The following is an 18,106-nucleotide window of genomic DNA, read 5'->3' on the forward strand; positions in this document are numbered from 1 at the left end:
TATTAATTATATATCTCAATCATTTTAGGAAGTATTTAAACACATGTGGCATTTATCAAGAAATTTCCCCACTATGGGACAAATTAAGGTATATCTTAAGCTGTCAAGATTTATACACCTTTCCCACTAAAAATATTTTTTTACATGAAAACCGTATCTTCATTGAGCTCATTTTGTGCATAGGGACACTGTCATGCTGGAACAGTTTCGGGTTTTGGAAATTGTAATGCCAAGACATTTAATATAAATGTGTCCCTCCAACTTTGTGGTATGGTTTTACAAGACAGGCGTCCACAGTGTACATACGTGCATATAAGGCGCTCGCCACCTTACAAACGAGTTACGGTTCGTACCATGAATTTGTTCGTAAGTTACTGTGTTCGTTATTGACTACGCATATCATCCTAATGATGTAAGAGCTATAAATACTGTCAACAAACAATAAAATATATGAAAACAAATCAAAATACTGTATACAATATTTTGTATTAAGTAACAAAAAAGAAATATAAAAAAAAAAGAAAAAAAATTCACTTACATCATGTCCTCCGTTCAAAATTTTTTCGACTCCAAACAAATTTCACTTTGAGGACAGGCTTGTTCGTATGATTTATTTGTTTGTTTATTTATTTCTGTTAAAACATTTTGTCTAATCTCTTTACAATAAAATTTTTTTAGCTTAAATGTACATGTAGACCCCCTACAAATTAGGGAGTATACAGTAAGAGGTCATTAAGGTGTTCACGTTTAACATGACACGCGTTTACCTTACGAACACAATCCATGTAATTGTTGCACTGGAGCGATCCACGTGGAACTCGTCCGACTGCATGGGGAAATGAGCAGCTACTAAAGCCTCCAGAGCTCTCTGAAGCTCATCCAAAGGACCACTGGGTAACGTAGTGAAGAATGGCAGCATGATCAGAGCCTGACTCTGTGGGTTGCAAAAATGATATTTAAATGTGTTTTCAATATGAAATATAAACAGAATTTGACACAGGCATATAAACATTATTACATAACAAATTCATTTAACTCACTACCTTTAGATTTAAGGGCAGAGCTGCATCTGTGATGAGGGTGGTAAAGGTAGAAAACACAGCTTCAAATGCTGGGTGACTAGTATTTGTGCTTACTGAAGAGTCAATCTGGACAACAAAGATTATACAAACTAGATAAACCAGGAATCAATCAGGTATCATTAGTTTTCTGTACATATGTAAAGTGTCTAATGAGCATTGACACTTTACTGGTACCTGCAGAACTTTGGAAAGCAGTGTAAGGGTTGAAGTTTTGCTCTCCGGTGAGGAGGATGGGCCTGTCCACCAGGGTTTCAGCAAGTTCCACTGCTTCAGTACTTGCTCTGCCAATCTCGAGCCTTGAGTCTTCCTGACAGAACGCTCACGGAAACTGTGGTCCAACATGCCATTGAGAAGGACACTAACCTGAGAAACAACAAATATCGCATTTCAACATACACTAACACTGTCATCATTCTCTGTTGCAAAGGTAACAAATCAGTGCATCTTCCAAGTTAGGAAAATAAAGCCGAACAAAAGATTACTAGGTTGAGCTGAAGGGGTTGGGTTTCCTTTTAATATCAAAAGGTTCAAACCACATACAACTCATTCTACATTAGTATAACAAGTGGCCCAGCCATTTTTCTTTTCCAAATAAATTGATAAAATGTAAAAAAAAATTAATATAATGATTTATAGCCTAACCATAATCTCATCCATTCAAGATATAGACATGAGGTTATATGCAACAAGGAAACAAATAAGGCCTGATCTTACCATGGCAGGGCTCTGCGTGGCTGCAGTAAGCAGCAGAGGCACCGAGTGGTCCAGCTGCTGTAAAAGTTCTGCATTGGTGACGTTTTGGAAAAGGCTGTAGAAATATTCCCCATGGGAGAAGCTGAGAAAGTGAGGATTCAGGCTGCCAGATAGAGGCACGGACAGAGTGATCGAGTTGAGCAGCAGACCCACCAGCTGCTCGGTCTGTGTCGTAAAAGAACAATCATTTCATTCGTTTCATTATTGTAGATGACAGTCTTAAAATTATGAACAAAAATTCTGAAAAAATGCTGTTTGGGTAAAAATTGTTTTATAAAAACAAAAAAGAAAAACAAGCATGTTTACCTGATCACCCAGTGAGAAAGCCAGCTGCACAAGACCATTAGCCAGCTTCCTGCTACTGACATCCATGGAGGGAAGAGTCTTTCTGTTCTCACCAGGTGCAATGCCTTTGTATACAGCCATAAGAAGTCTAGAACCTAAAGAGCTGCTGTAAGCCAAATCCTGGACAATCCAAAAAAAAAAAACCCCAACAGATGCCAAGTGTAAAGGGATCAAAAGCACAAACAATCTGACTTGAAATCAAAGAAAATTTAGGTTACCTGGGTGTGTAAAACAGAGCTGAGAATCCCACTCTGGTGAAGCTGTTTAGAGGCTGAGAGTACAAGTTCTAATTTGGCATAGCTGTCTTGAGTGTCTAGATCATAAAGATCTACATCACACAACTCCTCCACACTGTTTGGGCAAACATAAAAACAAAAAACAACTATTTATTCAATAAATCAAGTTTAAACTAAAGTAACATTAGTATTATAAGCAGTAGTAGTTGCACCAGACCATTGGGCAGTTATCTTCTGTCTAATGCCATTCTCCAGATTATTCCTGTAAGGTGTTGCGGCCAGAGCTTTCAGCAGTGGTACGCACACCTCTGGCAAACGAGTCATCACCTCCAAATCGGCCATGTTGAAACCAATAGAAGAGGGTTCACATACAGTCATGCTGACCAGTGTGAAAAAAGTGTCAGTGAAAAAGTCCTGCTCCAGCAGCTGAAAGGAGATTTCCACACAATGCATAAGACGATTTATGTCCCAGTATAGCCCAACAAAATGCACCATTTAGAAAAGCATCAGACCTTCCAGACGTCCTTCTGGCATTTCAGCAACATGGTGGAGAACTCCAGCAGACGCACTATGATGGTGCACTTGCTGTAGTTGTAGAGCTCTTTCTCACGAGGGCTAAAGTGTGACCAAGTCGAGTCAGCTGATTTGAAGCAGGCCCTGGCAGCCTTCAGGTCGTGCAATGCCAGTTTTGTCAGGAAGAAACGGAGAGCTGGAAGGAAGCGGGACTCCTCACGAGAATCTGGAAAAAAAAACAAAAAAACAATCAGAGTATTTGTAGTGAAGGAGTTAATAGTAAAAGAACAGGTTTAACATAGCATTTTACACTGACTAGGCATGTCATTATAACATTACGACATTATAACATTATGACATGTGAAGTGAATGATACTGATTATCATGGCACCTGTTAGTAGGTGGAATATTTTAGCAAGTAAACATTTTGTCCTCAAAGTTGACGTGTTAGAAGCAGGAAAAATGGGCAAGCGTAAGCATTTGAGAGAGTTTGACAAGGGACAAATTGGGATGGATTGACGATGTTCCCGGTCTACAGTGGTCAGTGTCTATCAAAAGAGGACCAGGAAGGAAAAGTGGCGAACCAGATCTAATGCAACAGATGAACTACTGTAGTTTCAATTGCTAAAGAGGATTATGCTGTTAATGCTTGATGGGTCAGAACTGTTTTTTTGCAGCAAAGGGGGGGACATTATTAGGGAGGTGGTCATGATGTAATGCCTGATCAGTGGCCACAAAGGTATGCCTGGTGGGTGTATTTTATGAACTGTCCAAATGAATTGGCTATTACTATAGAAACAATGACCTCATACAATGATACATACGTGCATCTTTGCTATTGTCATCTGACTGATTTGCTGATTGTCATCTGACACCGCATTAAATTAAGTACCTTAACAGCACTGGATTGTTCATTTAGCAGTTTTCTGATCATTCTTTGGTCCTACAATCTATAATCTTGAACACTGGTAAGTATGGCTACTCAGGCCTACCCAGAATTCTTTGGGGCTGCATGAGTCGGAGGCTGGTAAAGGTGTTGTAGCAGTCAAGAACAGCCAGTAGAAGATCCATCCACTGTAGGGTGGCCCGAACGCTGAAAGGGGCTTCCACTTCTCTCAAAGTGGGTTGGTAGAGCAATCCTCCTCCTTCCAGACGTGTAATTAAAAACCTCTGACCCTCGTTTTTTACTTGCTCCTCAAGCCACTGTGCTGCAGTAGTCTTACCTGAACATGGGAGGGAAAAAAATAAATTAATACAAAAATCAATGTGAGTCTGAAACCACACAATTACATACAACTCTTGGTGCTCAATTTGAGCAAGACTGGTAATTATATCATCAGTGTATGAGGCTTTCAGCTACCGGGCAGAAGTGGAACAAACTCGTAGAAAAGCTCAAGGCACTTGTGACGGCATTCAGTCTGTGGACGTCCACATTGGGTCAGCAACCATGTGACCATTTCGCTGAGACTCAGAGACTGATCAGGAGGAAAACCCCTGTGGACAGTACAAAAATGCTAATCAACTACATACCTGGGTTAGAGGTTTAAGTGATCAGTCATTATCGGACATACTCAGACACACGATCTCATACCGTACCTAGGTATGCGTCTCTTGACGTTCTGATTCAGCGAGTCTGCCTTTTGTTTGATTATCCTTTTAACATGGTCCAAAGCACTGCAGCACTGCTGTATAGTTCCTGTAAGGATTAAACCAAACATAAAATATGACACATAATCAGATCAATTACAAAAATAAAAAAATGCAATAAGCAAATCTCTTACCCAGTGATTTTTCATCGGAGTGTGCTAAAGCCAAGCTCTCCACAAATACCACCAACACCTCAAATACAAACTGCTGCACCAGAGAGTTTTCTTCTCTAAAGGAGAAAGAGTCAAAAACATAAAATCTTATTCATTAGACTCACTATTATGCTTAAAATCCTTAAACCAGGTTCCTATACATGCCATTAGGTTCTCTATGGTCAGTGTGGGGACTCATTGTCCCAGTCACATTGAAGAATATACACACCTGAAGTGTCTGTATATGTTGTTAAAAGCCAGTGCTGCTCCCAGTCGCTTGAATACGTTAGGGTGTAGCGCAAGACTATAAATGCGCTTGAACAAGGACTTGATGTTGGCCGGACTCTTTTTCTGCTGCTCTGGGGTGGTCTGTTTGATCGACCACTTCACAAACTCTTGAATGCAGCGGCCACTAAAGTCCCTCAAGGTGCTGTCTAGTGGGTCCACCACTCCATCCTAGAGTTCAAAACCACCACAGACATGATTTAAAGGATACAATATACTTAAACAAATCAAATTACTTTCGTATTAATAAAAAATATCAGAATTATTTTATTTTCATAAAAATCTATTGGAAAGTTTAGATGGAACTGGCCCATGGAGGAAATTAGGTAAATTGTGTATTAACCCCAGACCCAAATTACTATGTAAAGAATAAAAACATGTACATGGACAATACAACATATATTTGAATGATTTATAGTTACATTTATAACTGTGGAAAATTTGCAAATAAAAAAAAACAGTCCCCTGTAAAGACCCTCTGTCTTTAGCTCTGTTGTAAAAAGAATGCAAAGTTACAACTTCAAATAAAATTGTGGACTGCTGCATAATAGACAATCCTTGTACTAATGTAAAAAACATCTCGCTGAAACGACTGACCTTCTGATTACAATTTTCAATTTGTTTATATGCAACGTCATCATACAAGTCTCTAGAGAAGTTTCTATAGAAACAACTATGACAAATAATGTAGAAGAATGACTGCCTTGAATATATTCTGTGCATCATAACAGCCACTGATACCTTTAAGCATTTTCTCTTTAAATAAGATTTGACAACATTGATATTTACCAGAATGGCTTCCAGGACAGCGACTGTGTCCTGACTCTCAAACTTTTTGTTGTTGGTGAACCAGTGGATCAGCTGCATCACCAAAGGCTCAAAAAGCTGCCTAGTCACCTGAGAGAAGTGAGCAAGTACACACATTAATCCTAACACTCTATTTATTGGACAAAATCCACAAAAGATAAAAAAAAAGAAAAAATCGCTATAATGAGCTGTAAAATGTAGTTAATTCAAAGTGATATATTTTGTTTGATCATGTGCTATTAGTACTCACCTGGTCGACATCACAAGCTAAGCGTAGTAGCACAGGGAAAACTCGTTTGTGCAGGTTGTACATGGGTGGACTCGACTTTACACCCTCTGCCATTTGAGCTCCTCTCCCCACCATATACACCACCAGACTGTGAAGAAGCTCACATGCCACCACCTAGACCCACATAGTGGAGAGTGATCTCAAGGAGTCATCAATGAATCCATAGAAGGCCATAGAAGGGTCTGTAATTCAGCTATTATCTAATCACGTTTATTTATGCCTGTTATGCAGCTCTTTGATTCAGAGTTTAGCTAAAGGACTAAAGGAAGAAGACGTTCATAAACCAGATTTTCCCGACTTCTTATCTATCTAGTCCACTATCTTATCCACAAGTCCACTTTCCTTTGTATATAATAACATTTATAATTATATATACTTTGCAAAATGTGTCACCCTTTAGCCATTAGCTTCTTGTCCTGACAATTTTTTATTTTACAAACTTTAAATACCCCTGTACAATATTATATGCTTATTATATGCATACAGACATACTTTAGTTTGCCTGTCACTAGAGGTGAGTGCAAGCTCAGTGACTCTCGGCAGGAATGGGTCCAGGTAAATCACAGGCTTAATGTCCTTGAATGGTACCGCGAAGCTCAACCTTTTCTCGCTGTCCCATGCTACAAACTGTCTCATCATGTCCTCTGCAGAAATTGCTTAAAAAAGAAAACCACCATGATTACAATATTTGCAACAAAAACACCCTTTGAGACTTTTTCTAAATCAGCTCACCTGTAACCAAACTTCTGTTCAGCTGTCCTCCAAGATGGCCTAAAAGCCGCACCACACGCCGTCGTACTGCAGCGATGGGACTCTCGTCTCCCTAATACACCAGATTAGCACTTTTAGTTTGCTCAAAAATATATTTAATGTATAACAAATGTATATGTTTTACAAGACCTGACTTGGCGCATCAGTAAACCGAATGTTTAGTGATTAAAAATTATTATTCGGTGGAGTTTATTTATTTTCTTTTATATCTGTGTAAAAAAAGGACAGTGTGAATAAATGTTTTTGCGTTAAAGGTTTGAATGTAACCTCATTTATTTATATTTTTAATAAAAATGGTAAAACATGATGTCGCCATCCCCCTAATAGAGTGGGCCCTCAGACCCTCAGGCGCCTGAGAACCTCTGCATTCATATGCTAGAGATATAGCCGCAACAATCCAGTGGGACAGCCGCTGCCTTGACAACGGCTTCCCCTTGTGAGGAGCAGCCAAAGACACAACCAGCTGGTCATTCTTCCTGGAGTCCGCTGTTCTCCTGACATACGTATGGAGAGCTGCACTGGGCATAAGGAACTCAACCTCACCTCCTCCCGAGAAGAGAACGGAGGAGGGTGAAAAGCCGTAATGGGACATCTATAAGAAGAATCTACCACTTTAGGTACAAACTAAAGTGAGCCCTGGGGCAAACTGTAAACAGGATAGACTGACAGACAGGGTTCGCAGCTCACTTACACGCTTAGCTGTCACCAGAGCTACAAGCAGCGCCATCTTAAGAGAGAGAAATTTCAGCCCTATGCCATACACCGGCTCGAAAGGGTGTTGAGAAAGAGCCTCCAAGACCATAGACAGATCCCACTGAGGCACCATCTGCCTAGACATCGGCCTCTTACGACGTGCTCCTTTCATAAAACGACTAATTAAAGGGTGCCGACCCGCAGGTTCGTTACCAAAAACCAGATATACTTTTAAAGTAGAAAAAGCTTTCCCTTTATCCAGCAAATCCTGGAGAAGACACAATATGTCTCCCACAGAACACTAGAAAGAAACAATGTGACTATGGCCACACCACTCCTCAAAGACTCGCCATTTATTGTCATCAAGTGTGCAAGTAGATAAGGCTCTGGCACTCTAAACAGTGTGTATAACCGATGGGGGTAAACCTGCCACACACAATGACAAGCCCAGTTCCCTGACCTTGGCTAGGGTGGGAGAAAATCAAGCTTAGTGGAGGGAATGCATATAGAAGGACGTTTGGCCATGGGTGGGCTTAAGCATCCACAACCAACGGTGCATCATTGTCCCTTAGAGAAAGTACAGAGAACACTGAGCGTTTTCTCGTGAGGCAAAGAGATCAACGGCAGCCCAGCCGTATCTCTGCCAATCTGCTCCACCTGGGTGTGCAGTTTCCATTACCCGTACAGGGGGTTTCCCCTGGACAACAAATCCACACCCCTTTTCCATATGCCTGGAGGCAGTGCCTCTGTGTGCAAACCTCAGATAATTTCTGTGAGACCGGTAAACATCTATGTGAAAATACGCGTCTGATAGATCAATCATCACAAACCAATCGTTTGGACAGATCGACCGACAGAGCGATTTGTGTGTCAAACATTCTGAACGAGTATTTTCTCAGGTGCTTGTTTAACACACACAAGTACAAGATTATACGAAGAGATGTGCTTCCTCTCTTCACAAAGCACCGGAAATAAAAGCCCTGATGGCTTTCCACCTCCGGAACAACTCTGATCGCGCTTTTGCTCAAAAGAGGGTCGATCTCGGCCGTGAGGACGCAGGCCAACGCTTTTTCGGCCACCGAGACCAACACACCATTGAACCTGGGTGGTTTCATGGCGAATTAAAGCCTGTACATATAACAATGTATGTGACATAAAAAATCTTAAATCTTGAATCCATCGCACTAGCATTTTCTCTTAAAAAGAAGAAAATCCTGACAATTATGCATATCGAGGAAGTGAATGAATGAAGGATAGAATGAATGAATTGTATACTGTACAGTATACAGTTGTACTCACTATAAATGTGGGTGTACTGTATTTCTATGAATTTACACAAAATGCATCTCGGTATATTCCTGCAAATGTTTTCTCTGTGTTTAAAGTGTGTGGTAGGATGATTTATGCCTTAAACAATTTAAAAATGTAAAAAATAAGCATTTTTGGGGTGGCATCCGTTTATCACGGGCGGTTTTGGAAGGCAACTGTATATAAATTGTATTAAAAAAAAAGAATATTTGACTTCTGGTCTATGTATATGTGTGACTGCTGAGACAAACACAGTTACCATCGGCAAGTGTTTGGACTTCTGCAGAAGCCTCATCATAACTTTGCCGTATCCTTTTGCAGTGCCGGAAGACACAAATGTAATGTTCATACTGCTCTCCTCCTTATCTAATACAGGAGAGATATGAATACAAATGAAATGTAAAAAAAATAATAAGTAATACATTAAAATTAACATTACCACATAATATAGTTTGTGCTAAATTTAAAGCCTACACAATCTGTGCGTGTTCTCACCATTGCTGGTGCCTGTTTTTAGGTAGCCATCCAGATGAGGCAGTATGTCCACATAGTGTGGTTGGATGATGGAGAAAGGGATGTATGAGGACCATGCTTCCAGAGCGTCCAGTGCTACGGTGGCGAGAGGGGCGTGGCTTAAACCCAGCCGCAGAGCCGCCTGACACGTACATACACAAAAATGCTTTGTTCTTTTCCCAGGTTCATTTTTGCTTATTTTCTTTACAAGTAAAAATGCAAGAGTTATTTGGTTCTAACCTGTAGTGCAGGGATGTATGCTTTGATGTCCAAAGCCACCATGTCAGGATGGAGTGACAGCACAAAAGTCAGACATGCAGCCAGAAGCTCATCTTTATACTGTTTTATGCGCATACACACCTGTGAAGAAAGCCAATTTGTTTATTTTTTAGACCAGGAAAATACAAGAACAACAGAAGAGATGCTTAGTTTTAAAAATCCTATAAAAACTCAATTAGAATAATTCATTGCTATTGAAAGAACAGGCATTACCAGTACATGCAGGTTTCAGATAACAAAAACAAAATGATGAGTCATAAAAGCCATTTGTATTGACGGACTTGTATTTAGTAGAAATTATCGTTTCTTTGCTTGATGAAAATTCTTCTAGGATTTAAGAATTTGCTTTGGTTAAATTGCAAACTGCTCTCTAATCACTATATACTAACATACCTGTGTTTTACCCTCAAGCACAACATAATCTCAAATGAGTCAAAATATAAGATTTTACCACAAAACAAAAAAAAAAAAAAAAAAAACACATGGCTCAGATAACTGCCTGTTAGTAATGAGTGCAATAATACTTTTTATGTCTTATCATTTGCTTGTATTTAACAAAAATAAGTTCAGGAATTAGGTTATGAAGTAAAGAATAAAAGAAAAAGAAAACACACCTCCTTGCCAAACTTTGAGACGAGTGCAAAACAGGCACTTCCAGCCTGGGAGCAATCACTGGAGCTTTTGGGGCCTTGACCCTGAAAAAAACACAACAAAACAAGGATATATAGATACACATATGCAGATTTTAGATAAAGACACTGATCATGTGGGCTTGACTGGCTTTAATAACCTAATATAATGATAGACCTAAATGTCGATATGCAAGTGCAATTCTGCATTTGGTTGAGGGAGGAATCACCTGAAAGTATTTGATCTTCCTGGCAACGACCATAGACAGAGACAGAAGCTTGTAGAAGCCGCTGACCAGAGGGAAGCGTATCGACTGAAGGATGAGCTCATGGCACAGAGGGAAAACCCACTGAGCAAAATATTCAGGGTTCTTTGATAGAAGTAATACACTGAAAATATACCAGACAAAATCACATCCATTAAAAAAAATAAAAAAAATAAATATGAAGATGGCTCATAAGCAGCTTAAAATACTGCAGGCACATATTCTCAAAAAGAGCTCAAAATGAAAGTACCTGCAAAAGTCCACTAGATTTACAAAAGCGGTAAAATCTTTGGGCTTGTTGGGTATCAGGTTGCTTGTGGGATCAGAAGATGGCATGGATCCAGAGCCCACATCACTCTGTCCCTGGAAAATGTTTTAAATAAGACATACCGTAAGATTTTTGTGTTAATCTGAAACCATTTTCATTTGACTTCATTGTGATCTTACCTCATCGTCTATGTTTAGTTTCTGCAAAGAGAGATCAAGCTTTTCCACAATCTTCATGATAGACTGCACTAGTGCATCATATAAGAGCATGTTTAAAGCTTTCAGGCTGTAGTTCCTGGTCAATGCGGCACCATCAAGAAATCCAGTGTCCTAGAAGAAAAACGGTATTAAAGTGTCATTTGCATTACAACCGTAAACCAATACAAATACAATTCTTCTTCTTCTTTCGGCTTCTTCCATTAGGGGGCGCCACAGCAGATTATACATCTCCATCCTACTCTGTCCTCTACATCTGCCTCTTTCAAACCAACTAACTGCATGTCTTCCCTCACCAAATCTATAAACCTCCTCCTTGGTCTTCCTCTTTTCCTCCTTCCTCAGCATTATTTTACCGATATACGCCATGTCCCTCCTTTTCACATGTCCAAACCATCTCAATCGGGCCAATACAAATAAAATTACGTATACTTAAATTAGCATTTTTCACTTCTACACATAATGCACATTCACCCTTCAACAAATCAACAAATTTTACCTTTGGTTTCAATTTGGGACTCCCTGTATACACAAATTTTATGTACACAAATCATTTCCAATATACATTTTTCATAATTGTAAAGCTTTCACAGTCAGAAAGCAGAAATCTGGAAATTGCATAAAATCAAGCCAGAGATAAAAGTGGCAATAAAACACCCTGAGAAAGCATAGGAGGAAAACACCCTTAAAAGACAAGTGATTTTCTTTTGTGAAACACTGAAAAGTGCTTTAAATTATTAAAATACAAAGATGCAGCAACGCATAGGAAAACAATATTACAGTTAACATGTTGAAACAATGGTCATTATGAGAATGTTGGGAATGAGAGATCTGGGATATGCACGGGACAGTATTTAAAGTATGCTTACAGTAGCGGTTCTACAGGTAAGCAGGAGAGAATAGAATGAGATTTGGAAATAATCCGTTTTGTCACTTGCAAATCTGCCGAGACAAATTATTCAATTCAAGGAAATCAAATGTCACCTTCATATTTTCACAGTCCAGGAGCCCCTTGAAAAGGTCCAGATAGTCCTTAGAAGATGGTACCTTCCACTTCCCAGAGCGCACCACTGTTGGCTCACCGGCTTCCTCTCCATTCCCGGCAGTGATCTGAGGAACACCTACCTCCTCCTTCACAAATCAGTACACGCTCGTCAGTGTCCCAGTTAAAAATAAAGAAATTAGGCATTTCACGATTGACAAATCATGATCTTCAGAGAGATTAGATAACATTAGATGATAAGATTACCTCTACTTGGATAACTGGTTTTGAGCACACCCGAATCAAGCCTTGGTGAACTGGGGAAAGAGAAAAATAAATCAAGGAAGAAAGAGAGACCGGTACATAGAAGGATTTCAGAGATGATCCTTACCCACAGAGCTGGTGAAACTCCAAAGGACAGGGCCCCTGGCTGCCATTGCAACAAGAACCTTGATGATCGAGCGACAAGTGGTGTATTGCATTCTCTGACTGTACTGGGGGAAGGTGTCTATCTGAACCACCAGAAGGCGCTCAAGCACCGATGTGTACACTTCAGGAATCTGAAAAAAGAAAAAGAAAAAACAAGAAATTAAATTCAACATTTTTGAATGAATCAGGCCTGGACAGAACAAGTCCCATGTAATCGAAATATAAATATAAATGCGAGTATACAAACAAACTCGTATCATTTTAAATACACATGTGACTACTGACCATTTTTAATCTCAGCAATAAAAAAAGAAATGAAGCACGTAATTAGAGAACAGTTTCTCTCTTACTTTGTCCAAGTGGATCAGAACACTGGCGATGGAGTCCAGGAAACTAGGCAGCTGATATACATTATCATCATCACGGTCCGACTCAATCAGGTACATCTGCTTACAACGCTGGATAAGCTCAACATACATCAGATCCACATCCTGAGGGCACACCACTTTACACGGCTACACCCACCCACGGGAAAAATAGTAGAAAGCAAATATCAAGGTTAAGCTACATTTAACTTTATTGCGTTAAGCAGTTTAAGTAAACGATCAAACTGACATTGTGGTATTCATTTACAACACAAATAAAACCCACTGCGGCAAAAAGTCCATATCCTCGTATAGCAATGGAGAGTTCTTTGTTGGAGGAGTCCATTGTCCTGATAATAGAGCAAAACTTCTGCATGAAGAACTTCAGCTTGTCTTGATGCTGCTCAACATTTTCGGCGACCAGGAGGGCAATCTACAGCATGAGCAAAAGTCAGTTTAACACACAAATTACACATTTAAAATCATATACAATATAAAACCACAATTTCAAAAAAGTTGGACTCTAAGAATAGTTGGAACAGGTTTACTACTGTGTCACATCCCTGCTCCTTTTAACAACAGTCTGCTTACGAATAGGAAAGTAGTTGCTGGAGATTAGGGAGAGGAATGTTGTCCCATTCATGTCTGATACAGGAGTCTACCTGTGTTTAACAGTCCTGGGTATTCTTTGTCATATTTTTCATTTCATGAAGCACCAAACGCTTTCAGTTGGTAGGGGGTCTGGACTGCGAACAGTTCAGTTTAACGTTCAGACTCTTCTACTACAAAGCCATGCTTTTTGAATAAATACAATATGCGGTTTAGCATTTTCTAGTGTAAATACGCAAGGATTACCCTGAAAAAAAAATTTAATCGTCTTAATGGAAGCATATGTTGCTCTAAAACCTGTATATACCGTTTAGCATTAATGTTGCCTTTCCAGATAAACTAAGTGCTGAAATCACACGAGATGATCCCTTTGCTCCTTAGGCATCAATGGTCATCATGACAGAGATTTACCCTGCATTTGTGAATGGCATTGTGAACATTTTCATTATAGATTTTTATTACTGTAGACAATTTCCGCCGATTGGTGAAACTCTAACCGTCTTTACTTCTAAGAGACTTTACCTCTCTAAGATATAGTTTTTATACCCAATCATGTTACTGGCCTGCTTCTAATAGACCTAATTAAATGGAAAAATGTTCTCCTGTTGTTTCTAGGTAGAAATAGAACTTTTACTAGTCTTCTATTGCCAACTTTATTTTTTTATTTTTTTTAACAAATTGCAGCCATCAAATTTAAAAAAAAGTTTAAATATTTAATGTGTTAGACAGAGTGAGAGAGAGAGAGAGACCTGTTTAAGAAAAGACTCCAGAGCAGAATAGCTTGTTTTCTTCATTTCAGAATTTATGTGTCCACAAAGTTTGGACATCACATCAAACACAGTCCTGTAGTGGTCCATTAAACAGCTGCTGAACTGGCCTGCATGCTTCGTAAAGAGTTTCAGTCCAGCTGCCAGGAAGCACACAAACATACATACATACACACACAGTGAGTGGACCTTAAAAATCAACATTATTGTTTCCAAAAACCAGACACCACATTGCAAATAGAAGTCATAGAATAACATGTATACACTGCAGGGAAAGGTGGAAGGAGTGTGTTGGGTGAGGGGCTTTTTTTTTCCATTTATACACATTAATTTTTCCACCTCACCTCCAACATTTTCACAGGACATACTTGCAAAAGAAATTGCTACCCACTACCATATAAATTAACTAAGAGATGCCTAATTGTGGTTAATTTTTCTATAATCGACTCGTACCCAGAGATCAATGGCAATTTGATTGACTACAATCATCCTGATTTCTCAATGACACTATTAATGATTTGCTGTTAGGACCCAGAGCTGAATTTCTCCATTTTGTTGTGATTTCTGATCTCATTCTGATTTTTATTTTAAACAAAAACACTTGTAATATATATAAAAAATAAAATAATAATGCAGCCTCTTACCAAAGGGGACTGCGTAGCGCTTCATTTCAGTCTTGAGGGGGTTAAGAAGAAGTACGAGAAAGAATTACTAAAAGCTGTACAAGTAGATTTAAGATTTAATTTAAAAAACAAATCATCTTTACTCACCTGTGGGCAGATCGCCTTTAGTGCATAGTCAAAGATTTCTTTGGATGTGACAGGGTCTATTTTAGACAAATTTTTGGGCTTAGATCCATTAGAATTGCTTGTGTATACATCTTTAAAGAACACTAAACACACACACACAAACAAACACAAACACACACACACACCTTCTTCCATTGATTTGGTAAAGTTCACCATCAGTGCTGTGATCCCCCTAAGACATCCAGAGACAACAGGAAGCTTCGGCTCCTTGGTAGCAGAGGTCATCTAAAAAAGAAGAAATCCAAGCCATCTATTTATGTTCAGTGTCTTAATGTGCTTTGGTGTAATTAATACTGGAACCTTCCTTCTTTTACCTGTACTTTCAGTTCTCCGAGATAGGCCTTATACAGTTTGTCTGAATTGTTGACCATCTCGGTGGGGTGCACTTCACCTAATACGCCAAGGAGTTCGTAAATGTTCCCCAGCACTGAAAAGACAAGAGAACAGCACAAAGTAAATGCTAGCAGGTTCTAGTACTCTATATGCCATGATAATCTAAGAATATCTATTATATCTACAAATATCCATCCTGATACTATTTTGAAGTTGTTTGTGACAATAACAAAGTGAGCTACACAAAGTCTAGAACTTTTTTTGCAAGAGAAAAACAGTGGGAAAAAAATGTGCCCTGCTGATGGACAGAAAAAAGACCCCTGACTGAGTGGTGTAATAAACCCAAGAACATGCTCAGTTAATGTTAAGAAGTTTTTTTATTTTTGCTATTTTTCCCTACCTTTTTCAATTAATTTTATTCTACACTGTAATTTTTTTGTAACTTGTAGTTTTTTTTGTTTGTTTGTTTGTTTTTTTTGCTTCCCCTCCCATCACAAAATACATGCCATTTTAACATTTTATCAGAGGTGTGTAGACTTCATATCTGTTGTACATCTTAATAGAAATCAGTCAAGTCAGGGGACCTTGATAAGACAAAAAAATATGTAGCAGTGACATCATGGTGTCTACACTGAAAATCCTCTTAACTTTATAAATCTGATTTTTAAAAAAGTCCATAATGTCACTACACTATGTAAAAATTTTGTGTCTTAAAAATGGTTTTATTATTAAATTGGGAACTTATAGTTACACTAAACTAGACTACACTTGAAGTGTTGGTTTTGTTGTAATCTTCTTCTTTCGGCTGCTCCCATTAGGGGTCGCCACAGCGGATCATCCGTCTCCATACCACCCTGTCCTCTACATCTGCCTCTTTCACACCAACTACCTGCATGTCTTCCCTCACCACATCCATGAACCTCCTCCTTGGCCTTCCTCTTTTCCTCCCACCTGGTGGCTCCATCTTCAGCATTCTTCTACCAATATAATTCATGTCCCTTCTCTGCACATGTCCAAACCATCTTAATCTCGCCTCCCTCACCTTGTCACCAAAACATCCTACATGTGCTGTCCCTCTAATAAACTCATTTCTAATCTTGTCCATCCTCGTCACTCCCAACGAAAACCTTAACATCTTCAGCTCTGCTACCTCCAGCTCTGTCTCCTGCCTTTTACTCAATGCCACTGTCTCTAATCCATACAACATCGCAGGTCTCACCACAGTCCTATAAACTTTCCCTTTCATTCTTGCAGATACCCTACTATCACAAATCACTCCTGTCACTCTTCTCCACCACTCCACCCTGCCTGCACTCTTTTCTTTACTTCTCTAACACACTCTCCATTACTTTGCACTGTTGACCCCAGGTACCTGAACTCCTCCACCTTCTTCACCTCTTCTCCCTGCAACCGCATCACTCCACTGCCCTCCCTCTCATTCACACACATGTACTCTGTCTTACTCCTACTGACTTTCATTCCCCTTCTCTCCAGCGCATATCTCCACCTCTCCAGGCTCTTCTCAACCTGCTCTCTACTCTCACCACAAATCACAATATCATCTGCAAACATCATAGTCCAGGGAGACTCCTGTCTGACCTCGTCCGTCAACCTGTCCATCACCACTGCAAACAGGAAAGGGCTCAGGGCCGATCCTTGATGCAGTCCAACCTTCACTCTGAACCAGTCTGTCGTACCTACTGCACACTTCACTGCCGTCACACTGTCCTCATACATGTCCTGCACCACCCTTACATACTTCTCTGACACACCTGACTTCCTCATACAATACCACAACTCCTCTCTTGGCACTCTGTCGTAAGCTTTCTCTAAATCCACAAATACACAATGCAATTCCTTCTGTCCTTCTCTATACTTCTCCATCAACATCCTCAAAGCAAATAAGGCATCTGTGGTGCTCTTCCTCGGCATGAAACCATACTGTTGCTCACAGATGGTCACCTCTTCTCTCAGCCTGGCTTCCACTACTCTTTCCCATAACTTCATGGTGTGACTGATCAACTTAATTCCCCTGTAGTTACTGCAGGTCTGCACATCTCCCTTATGCTTAAAGATCGGTACCAGCACACTCCTTCTCCATTCCTCAGGCATCCTCTCCCCTTCCAGAATCCTGTTAAACAATCTGGTTAAAAACTCCACTGCCATCTCTCCTAAACATCTCACGCCTCTACCGGTATGTCATCTGGTCCAACCGACTTTCCATTCTTCATCCTCTTAATCGCTGCTCTCACTTCCTCCTTACTAATCCTATCTACATCCTGCTTCACCAACTCCACATCCTCCAACCTTCTCTCTCTGTGATTTTCCTCATTCATCAGCTGCTCAAAATACTCCTCCACCTTCTCAACACACTCTCCTCACTAGTCAACACATTTCCTCTCCATCCTTTATTGCTCTAACTTGCAGTACATCCTTCCCAGCTCGGTCCCTCTGCCTGGCCAATCGGTATAACTCCTTTTCTCCTTCCTTAGTGTCCAACCTCTTATACAGCTCCTCATATGCCTTTTCCTTGGCTTTCGCCACATCCCTTTTTACCTGCTGCCGCATCTCCTTGTACTCCTGCCTACTTTTCTCATCACTCTGTCGATCCCACTTCTGTTTTGCCAACCTCTTTCCCTAATGCTCTCCTGCACTTCCTCATTCCACCACCACGTCTCCTTGTCTTGCTTTCTATTTCCAGATGTCACACCAAGTACTTTTCTAGCTGCCTCCCTCATCACTCCTGCAGTAGTTCCCCAAT

At 39.9% G+C, this 18,106-nt stretch overlaps 1 protein-coding gene across 1 annotated transcript in view; it reads right to left on the reverse strand.

Annotated features, from left to right (window-relative positions):
• Positions 1-18,106, reverse strand: part of prkdc (protein kinase, DNA-activated, catalytic subunit) — a 55,955-nt gene that overhangs the window by 33,436 nt on the left and 4,413 nt on the right. Inside the window, 35 exon segments of the mRNA XM_046850915.1 lie at positions 768-817; positions 820-934; positions 1,044-1,148; positions 1,257-1,445; positions 1,797-2,000; positions 2,142-2,300; positions 2,399-2,531; positions 2,634-2,842; positions 2,929-3,155; positions 3,922-4,152; positions 4,290-4,423; positions 4,526-4,625; positions 4,711-4,805; positions 4,958-5,184; positions 5,803-5,910; positions 6,071-6,223; positions 6,602-6,765; positions 6,842-6,932; positions 9,141-9,247; positions 9,377-9,536; positions 9,635-9,754; positions 10,288-10,368; positions 10,533-10,692; positions 10,819-10,931; positions 11,016-11,165; positions 12,036-12,182; positions 12,301-12,350; positions 12,425-12,593; positions 12,813-12,977; positions 13,114-13,260; positions 14,186-14,343; positions 14,848-14,878; positions 14,974-15,029; positions 15,138-15,237; positions 15,327-15,439. Of these exon segments, the coding sequence (XP_046706871.1) occupies positions 768-817; positions 820-934; positions 1,044-1,148; positions 1,257-1,445; positions 1,797-2,000; positions 2,142-2,300; positions 2,399-2,531; positions 2,634-2,842; positions 2,929-3,155; positions 3,922-4,152; positions 4,290-4,423; positions 4,526-4,625; positions 4,711-4,805; positions 4,958-5,184; positions 5,803-5,910; positions 6,071-6,223; positions 6,602-6,765; positions 6,842-6,932; positions 9,141-9,247; positions 9,377-9,536; positions 9,635-9,754; positions 10,288-10,368; positions 10,533-10,692; positions 10,819-10,931; positions 11,016-11,165; positions 12,036-12,182; positions 12,301-12,350; positions 12,425-12,593; positions 12,813-12,977; positions 13,114-13,260; positions 14,186-14,343; positions 14,848-14,878; positions 14,974-15,029; positions 15,138-15,237; positions 15,327-15,439 (4,721 nt within the window).

Source organism: Silurus meridionalis, chromosome 6 (genome assembly GCF_014805685.1).
Source record: "Silurus meridionalis isolate SWU-2019-XX chromosome 6, ASM1480568v1, whole genome shotgun sequence".
NCBI lineage: Eukaryota > Metazoa > Chordata > Actinopteri > Siluriformes > Siluridae > Silurus > Silurus meridionalis.